Consider the following 9,106-nt stretch of genomic DNA (forward strand, 5'->3'; position numbering starts at 1 on the left):
AAAGCTTATTACCAGAACATGTCTCTTTGAAGTCAATGAAGCATAAAATAAGCATTTTATAATATGTGTATAAATAATTAATCTTTTTAGATTTATTCTGAAGAATATGTAAAAACAAGAATATGTATTTTAAAAATCAACCTGTATACGAGTCCAAATAAAAAATCAAGCTATAAACTGCTCCAAAAAATATTCAACTGGCAAAAGCAAGAATATCTCAGGTAAAGCCTCCCCATTATTATTTATTACTTAGGGGCTCCCAAGCTTTGTATTGTACTCAAATATTTCAATCAGTTCTTTCTCTTGCCTTTCTATATGATACACCAGAATTTACATAACTAAAATGATTGGATCCTGCTCTCTCAAAAGAATCACTCTCCCTAAAACTACTACTACTCCTACTTGTATCTAACTTCCTATGCTCTATACTTAAATTATGATGCAAATGCGAAACACATCCCTCGCTAACCGGTCTTCTCCTATACAAATGACTGTCCGTCTCCCCTCTTGAGGAAGTTACACCCCCGCCTCGTCCTGAGTTGCCAAAAATATAATCCGCAAACTCGTCAGTACCTGTTGAATCACTGGTGCTATCGGTGCTGCAAGAACATTCATCAGAATTGTTGCTGAGGAGAGATGAACTATCACTTGATGAGTCTTCTTCCATGATACTTTTCATGCGATGAAACTTCGAATAGATAGTTTCTAAGGCAGGTAGATCATATGGAGAGACTGAATTAGTCATGCATTCGGCATAATCAGAATGTGAAGATGAATGTTTGTGTTTCGTTGTGATGGTTTTTCCATGGACTTTGACTTTTGAATCTGACACTATCATGTCTCTGATTAATCTTGGGGCCCTAGGTGAGCACCTGCAAAGTGATTCCAGTTAGAGGTACAGTGAAAAACAAATTAAAAAGAAAAGATTGCGATATAGAGAAAACAAGATATTAGTTACTACCATGAAAAATTATGATATAAAACAGATGAGTTACCTTGCATACAAAAGTATGTACGCGCCTTTTGTTAAGACTGTTTGCAATTCAACAGGCGTCACCTGTGGAACAAATAGGAGAGATGGTTAAATGAGTTCAAGGTAACAGCTTCATTGGAAATATCAGCAGATAAAACAAAATTATTGTCATTAATTAATAAACACTGGCTTTATATTAAAAAAATCCATAATCACATTTTGGTATTGGTATTCTGGGTATAATTGTTGATAAATCTTGTCATGGAATTTGGACATCATCTAACTCAAGCCCTAAAAGCAAAGGTAATTAACGGTTCGAACAGTTGAACTTGTGTCCAGTTTAATTGAGCCTCAATCTCATTATTTCTCATATACACACAACCAATGAAAAAACGAAAAAAACCAGTGAAAACCAGCGGTTTGACCGATTTAACTTGTTGGACCGTACTTTGGTACTAAAAAAAAAAAAAAGACCAAAACGGCGTCAAATTGTTAATCTATCGTCCACCTCATCAACATATCCACCAACAGAGCCCCATTATTATTCCATTCACACTCAAAACTGCTACCGCAGCCCCAAAACTCCCATCAACAATTTTTAAAATCTAAACCATAAAATTGGTAGGTTTATTCCTCACAACCATAGTTGAAAAGATCAATAAAAAAAGTACTACTATATTGTAATTTAAAGACTAAGAAAAAAGAAAGTGCAAGATTAAAAAAAAAAAGTATACTAGTGTGTTGTATGTAACTTGGAGTATTTTGATATTTTCTACTGGACTTGAATTTTTAATTCTTCAAAAGTCATAAAGCTAAACATTAACTTTTTGTTATTATTTTTTAATATACTGTATGAAAATTTTAAAATAAACATAATTATTAATACCGGTTCTACCCCAACCGGACCTTTAAACCTAGAACCAGTATCCTACACCAGTTCAATGTCAGTTTCGGCTCTAAGTATTTTGCTAAAAACTAGTAGGAAGTCCCTCCCCTTTATAAGAGCATTATACTTGTGGTCATATGCCTAGATGTCAAGTCAATGTGGGACTAAACATAGGCCTTCACACCCACCAACATATTAAAGATGCTTGACGCTACGATTAAAGCAATCCAACATAGCCCCAATAAAGGTGGCCTACAGATTTAATGATTATAAAATCAGGTTGTATTGGATAACTGCAGACTAAAATTTCAATTTATAAGCCTGTTAAGACAGATCACTAATTAAAGAAAGCATAAATTCACAGAAATACAACCAAATATTTATATTCAAATAAATGGAAACGGACACATACCACACTGTCATCAACCTTGAACCAACTGTTTTGGAAATTCTTCACATAGGACACATAGTGACCTGAAAAAGCAGCATTCATGGTATCCAAGTGTACGACGACTCCGTACAGCCGGTATATAGCCAAATCACTAGACCCACTCATGAAAGGTGCCAAGTCAAGTATTTCAGGAAACCGAATTGGCTTATTGAGCTTCCCATATTTTCCAGACTGCAACACATAACTGAGTATTAAATATGCATACAATATGTATGGTAAAATAGTTTCCTTGCATTTAACATATATACCCGAAATCTCTTCAATGCAATTGTAAGAACATTAGGTGCCTCTGAAACTGCCATTTGCTTCTTGGCTTTCTCATAAGATTTACATCTGTTTAACATGAAAGCAGGTTATCAGTAATAAGAAACTCCTTCGATAACCAAAAAAATTGAAAGACAAAAAAAAAAAAAAAAAAAAAAAAAAAAAACTACGCCAAAGGTTTCAACAATAAACACATCAAAAATCATAAAAAGAAAGCAAGTGGAAAATAACAATCATTGAACAAGAATACAGGGGAAAAGAAACAATCTAATCAAAACACGAGTGATGTGTTTCACCTTCCAATTAAATTGATCGGCACTATCCAAATATATAGCGTATGATTTTAGTCCTCGTAAAAAATTAGGTCACGAACAAGCATTTTAAACCTCGTTTAAGATTTTTATACATGCCATACAATGAAAGTAGCCCATGAACAAGCATTTAAAACCTTAGAAAGATATTTTTTATAAATAATATTTTTGAGAAGTTCGTTATATCTATATTTTCTATACATAAGATAAGCTCCTTTTTCAATTCAAATCTTTTAAAAATATTGTTTGGTCTAAATTATTCTTTTCAAAAGAAGTCAAAAATAAGTCCAGCCAAACCGAGCTCAAATTTCCAAACACCAATGAATCAAGTCCATCATTATCTCTGATCCATTTAAATTTTCAAAATTAGATTCCCTCTAATTTTTGGGACCAGATATGGACAAGACTAAACATCTGTTTTGTTAGACAGCTTTAATGTAGGCTTGGTTAAAAGCTAATAGAGAGACGTAAATATCACACAAAAATCTATAACTGTAAGCCCCCAATATATTCGTTCAGCCTTATATAGCCATTAAAAGCAAGAGTAGGACATGATAATATTGAAAATTTCTGAAAAGGGTCCTACCTGGCACAGTGGTACTTGTTTTCTCCATCCAGAGTCTCAGTGCTTGTAAACTGTCGAAGTGCCTCCTCCAAGGATGCTATCTCCCCTTCTATCTCAACAGTCAAATCCATCATCCTTTCTTGACGCTCAGATTTCCCTCCACATTTCATGCATTTAATCTGCCAACATATCATCAGTATTATTTCATTGCTCGTCTTGCTTAGATCAGTGAATGCTAGTTTACAGTAATAATAGCATTATCTATTTCGAAAACAAGTCAACACTGTATTGCGCCTATTAGTTGGAGACGTATAAAACCATAACAGGTGGATGCATTATACATATTAATTTTTTCGAATAGGGAGACAGAAAAAGATTACCTTTGATCGTAGGTAGCCTCCAAATGTAAGACCAACTAAATTAGTTTGCTCTTTTAATGCGTCTGATGCATCAACCCCACATTCCATAACACAGATAGATTGCATTGTTTCAACCACATGCCTGTACATATTCAACTACACTAGCGTAAGATATAACAAGAATTCTAAAATATCAATTTACTCAGATTAAAAGATGTAAACCGCACCTTAGAAATTCATGTGCATCTTCTTCTCTTCCATTACCAAGTTGACTTCCAATATTCTGTAGTTGAGAGAGTATGCCTATAGGCGAGAGAGGATGTTTTGTGTCTTTTGACTTCAAAATCAAACTTTCAAACTCACAAGTGAAACACCATTTTTTATTCACACCTAAAATTGTCATGAGAAATTAACATAGGGGAACAGTTACACGAATAGTAATCATGTTTGCCAAGTGCTGCGTTAAATATTAAACTGACTGCATACATACATGATTTAGAATGTAGTCCTTGAAGCAAATATGCAGTCAAGGGTGGCGTAAGTACCAAGCACTGGAGCACAGCATTTGCAAAACAACTGCAAAACGGTAGTAAAATTATGAAAATGAAAAAGTAAATCCTAAAAATATTAAAATGTCTGTGTTTGGGCACGTGTGTGTGTGTGTGTGTGTATATAATGCAACAATTATCTATTTCTCATTAACAACTTATTTCAAATTACCTGTTTCCACAATTTGTAAGACCAAACGGTTGGAAATCCACTCTGTTCCAGTTATAAAGCTTGACAAACAGATCATATGGAAAAAGACCCTGCAGCAATAGTAAATAGATCCTGTAAGAAAAACATTTCCTTAAGGTCCCAAAAAACATAAGAGATTGTTTAAAAATAACCTTGTCACTGTATTTTCCAGCAACATCACTCCCAACATCTATTGGAAAATGCTTAGTCATATCTGATCCCCTAAACTGATCAATGACTTTCACAACAGATGTTTTAAGGCCATCCTTGGAATTTGGAGAACCGTTAGTAGTCTGAGACGAATTAGCAGCATTGGAATGGGTAACATTGTTCATAGATTTTGAACTATAATGTAAATGCTCATCTTCAGCTCTAGAAACTAACTTCGTTTCAGTAGATCTCAAGCTACTTCTGGGGTTAATCACAACATGATTCGATACATTAGAGCCCACAGTGTGCAAGTTATGGATGCTTGAGGCATCTGCACGACGTGAAGAATCAAGATCTTCATTCTCGGAAGATGCGAATCCTTCATTTTGCATATTTTTCCTAACATTTGAGTGAGATGGAAGAGGGTCACCAAAAGAGTCATCTTTTGTCCCTTTTAAATCAAGAGTGCAATTCCAAAATCCAGAAGACACTTTAGAAGGCTCCGTTGTTCCCCCTTTCTGCACCATCAGACCAGAACTATCATTTGATGCGAGCTTACTCTCCTCTTTACCAAAAGCAGGTCTGGCAGATTCAACCAAATGAGCAAACTTTGGTGACAATGGGATGGTTGCACCAATGCAATTACCATTTGATGAGTTGCCAGAGATGTCAAAAGCACGGTCAGTACAAATATGTCCCTCGGATCGCTCATGATCATTTGAGATGATACTCTCACAAACAGATGAATCATCAGACGATTCATTAGCACCAGTGGAAGCAGAGAATCCAGAAAAAGAGTTGCATGATAATTCAGAATTAGAGTCTATGATGTTCTCCTCTACAAGAGAATCGACTCTTGCCTTATCATTCCCTTCGCATGAGGTTCTGGGAGAATGTTTTATATCCAACAATGGGGGTTTCTCATAGGGCTTTGCAACCTCTGTGCTTTCAATCCGAGACTTCTCGTCATTGATTCCTCTATAGTCTGGCTCAGCTACCTTCTTATTAATATCTCTTACCAGATCATCAGTCTGGCGAGTTTCGCTGGGAGGATGGCAATCGTCTTTGTGACCTTGACGCCAATGTGCAATTTGGCACTTACCAGAACTGAAATACAAGAGAATAACGGTATTGAATTAGGACTTTCTAATTTTATTAAAAGTTGCAAAGATAGAAAAGTTGCAGAGGAAAAGCAATGAAATGGAACTCAGTAATATGAATTGAAGTGTCACTTCCAATCAGAATCAATCAACAAATTATGCAAGAAAACAAAACCCTGCCACTAACAAACAATCTATATAAAAAAAAACGGGTCACAACGGACTAATGGGAAAATCAAGCAATCGTATTACAGTGACATGACATGGGAAGAAAAATCTATAGAGGACCTATTTCCAAGAGTTCTATTTCTATACAAAACAAAAGACAGTTTCAACCACGGTTCTATGAGCAAGGGAAAAGTTTCAACATAATTACACAAACAATATCATTAATCTATAGAAAGGAACAGCCAACTAATTTTTGAACATCTTGAATTTCAAATTGGTGAGGGCTGAGTTATGGGTGGCTATCAAATGAATGAGAGAGCTTGCCATGGAGAATGTTATTTTTCAGATGGTTTCAAACCTCAGGTTGATGGAATGAAGCACATGTGTTAGGATGCTACAAAAATTAGGGTCACGTCAAGGAGCGTATTGGATAAGGGTATATGGCAAGGAGATTCAATGTTACCTTATATTTTTTTCAATTCATGGATAAACTTACTCAACCTGCTATGAGGTTGATGGAATGAAGCACATGTGCAAGAATGCTACAAAAATCAGGGCCACATCAAGGAGTGTATGGGGGTTACTTTCTTTTTCTCGTTACAACTCTCATTTGGAATTTCCTGGAAGGCAAGCCACCATTGCTGCTCATTACTTAACAAACGCGGCCATTGCAAATGTATGCACTCAATTTACAACGATACCCATATCTCTAAGTTAGCAACAAATTTATGGGTTTCTACTTTACCCGAATGTCATTGAGCTATAGGTGAAAACATTTATTAACATGTAATTGATAAGTTCAAATCCAAATAGTACTACCACCACCAATGTCGTCGACATGTGTAGTACTATTAGCACCATAAAAGAACAAAAATTCAAGTTTACGACATAACCGTAACGGACATTTTCCCAAAACAAAAAAAAAAACATTAAATACATTAATTTCCCCACAAGGAATAATCTCTACCAGTGCAAAAATTTTAACTCATTCAACTTGTTGGTAAAGTCTAAACCGACAAATATAGACAAAGACTGACAACGATGTTTATTTTTTCAATTTTATTTCTTTTGGTTGAATGCCATTATCATGAAACCTAATGGACGTTATCAGATCCCAACAGTTCTGCACCACATATTGTTACCAAACTATAAAATTGGAGCAAATGAGAAAAGTATATTCTATGGTATCCAAAATTTAAACCCTGAAAACTAACATAGTCATTACCTTTCTAATCTTTTGTTGATTACAGAAAATTACCTAGAGATATACAAAATTTTAGTGGAAAAGCAGGACTACATCAAGGAGTGTATGAGGGTTACTTTCTTTTTTTGTTACAACTCTCGTGTGGAATCAACTAGGAGGCAAGCCAACACTGCTCATTACCTAACAAAGGCAGCCAGTACTAAAGTTTGCACTCATTTTACAATGATATTCATATCTCTAACATATATTGATCCTCTGATATTTTACTGAAATGTATGAGATTTTTTAAGTAAAAAAATATAACAGCTCTCTGAATTGAACATTGATCACAGTCAGAAACAAACTAAAAGGGGCCAGAGGAATTCAAACCTAAACCAAGAAATCAAAAGGTAAACGCCATAAAAACTAGTACAACTTATGCTCTCAAAATCAAAACCCTCAATTTAGTAAAACTAGCAACATAAAGAGAAATCTCAAACCATCTAGAAGCAATGGAATCCAAGAACTTACCAATAATAAACAGCTTTGCACCTTGCACACCGGTTAGTGGTGGGAGAGAAACACACTACACATTGACTGCTCTTGGCAACCAAAACATCTCCGTTTCGATACGAATTCGCTGCAACATCAGGATAAGAAGCTGAAACGGCACTGTTTCTATACGATTTCGCAGCAACATACTGATACGAATTGGAATTGGAATTGACATCATCGTAATGATACGAAGCTGCCGCCTCACGCTCAGCCCTAGCAGACTCCTCAGCAGCGAGAATCAACAGCCGCTTAATCTCCTCCGCCCTCTCCTCCGACCGCCGCCACTTATACCGTACAACCAATCCAATCACCGGAAAAACCACACAAACTAAAATACCGAAGAGCAAAGAATAAAACCCTAGATCCACTGTAACACGCATTTATCCAGTCAAAGTAACAAAAAAATCACAATCCGCCGTAATACGGCGGCGACGGTGACGATCACGGTAGGGATTAGTCGGAAACTTAACGGAATCGAAGAATCGTGTTAGATTACCGAAGAAGTGAAAGTTTGAAGACGGGAGTGAGATATGCATGTGAATCGTGTGTAGCTCGCATACACACGTGCGAATTTAAGAGAGGGTGTTTAGAAATTAGAAACTAGAATTAACACGAAGAAGAAGAGGGTGAAATTGAAACACTTTGTTGAGAATTTGAAACGACACTATTGGGTTGTTCTTGCGGTTGCGTTGGGAAAGGGGGAGGAAAAAAAATGAAATTTTAGGTTTTTAATTTATTTTGGACTAGAAATATAGTATTTATTTTTCTTTAACCGATTTTTGGGATTAAATGTTGAGGAGAGAGAAATAGTAAAGATACGATGAGTGGAACGCACACGGTAATAAATAAAATAATAAATATTTAATTAATTTGAATAAAGAAAGAGGGTTGGTTACGGAATTTAAGAAATTGATGATGGAAGGAAAAGAATTTTGTTTTTCCATGTGAAGGAAGTGTCTGATATTCGGATTACTTCGGGAGTTTAGAATCAAGTTCTGGGTCCCCTTTGCACGTATCGTGAGAATTTTAAAAAATTACTGTCATTGATATAGCAGTATTTTAAAGAATTTTATCACTTTGGGAATTTTTACCTCTTTAAAAAACATAAACTTCAAATTGAACCATTTTTTTATTATATTAATTTTTTAGAAAAGGGAATATCGTATTCCGCCTTCATCTGGTTGGCTCAAGTGCAATGTCGACGCGGGTTTTAACCGCAATCAAGGAACTACTAATAGAGGTTGGTGTATCCGGGATAGTGTTGGAAACTTTGTTAATGCGGGTGTGGCTTGGGATTTTGGTTCTTTGTCCATTCTTGAAGCGGAGGCTTTGGCGTTGAAAGAAGCCATCCAAGGAGCCTCAACTCTTCATCTTGACCGGATTGTATTTGAGAGTGACTCATA

The 9,106-nt window shown here is 35.7% G+C and overlaps 1 protein-coding gene across 1 annotated transcript; it reads right to left on the reverse strand.

The window, feature by feature from the left end:
• Positions 1 to 215: 215 nt before the first annotated feature.
• On the reverse strand, positions 216 to 8,463 carry LOC131633008 (ubiquitin carboxyl-terminal hydrolase 16-like). The gene is made up of 11 exons (XM_058903709.1): positions 7,680 to 8,463; positions 4,700 to 5,804; positions 4,530 to 4,618; positions 4,300 to 4,385; positions 4,037 to 4,199; positions 3,831 to 3,951; positions 3,472 to 3,629; positions 2,559 to 2,643; positions 2,272 to 2,481; positions 996 to 1,057; positions 216 to 872 (listed from the first exon to the last, which is right to left on the reverse strand). The coding sequence occupies exons 1-11, from the start codon at positions 8,081 to 8,083 to the stop codon at positions 287 to 289; spliced, it is 3,069 nt and encodes a 1,022-aa protein (XP_058759692.1). The 5' UTR covers positions 8,084 to 8,463; the 3' UTR covers positions 216 to 286.
• Between the last annotated feature and the right edge of the window lie 643 nt (positions 8,464 to 9,106).

The sequence above is a fragment of the Vicia villosa genome, unplaced genomic scaffold (genome assembly GCF_029867415.1).
Source record: "Vicia villosa cultivar HV-30 ecotype Madison, WI unplaced genomic scaffold, Vvil1.0 ctg.001062F_1_1, whole genome shotgun sequence".
In the NCBI taxonomy this organism is placed as follows: Eukaryota; Viridiplantae; Streptophyta; class Magnoliopsida; order Fabales; family Fabaceae; genus Vicia; species Vicia villosa.

Bases quoted from the DNA above. Each gene is read 5' to 3' on its own strand.
- LOC131633008 (XM_058903709.1), bottom strand. From the start codon at position 8,083: ATGCGTGTTACAGTGGATCTAGGGTTTTATTCTTTGCTCTTCGGTATT. The intron at 5,805-7,679 runs GTAAGTTCTTGG...CTTGTATTTCAG, and splicing joins TGCAAAGCTGTTTATTATTG to TTCTGGTAAGTGCCAAATTG. The intron at 3,952-4,036 runs GTGCGGTTTACA...GAATATGTACAG, and splicing joins GATGCACATGAATTTCTAAG to GCATGTGGTTGAAACAATGC.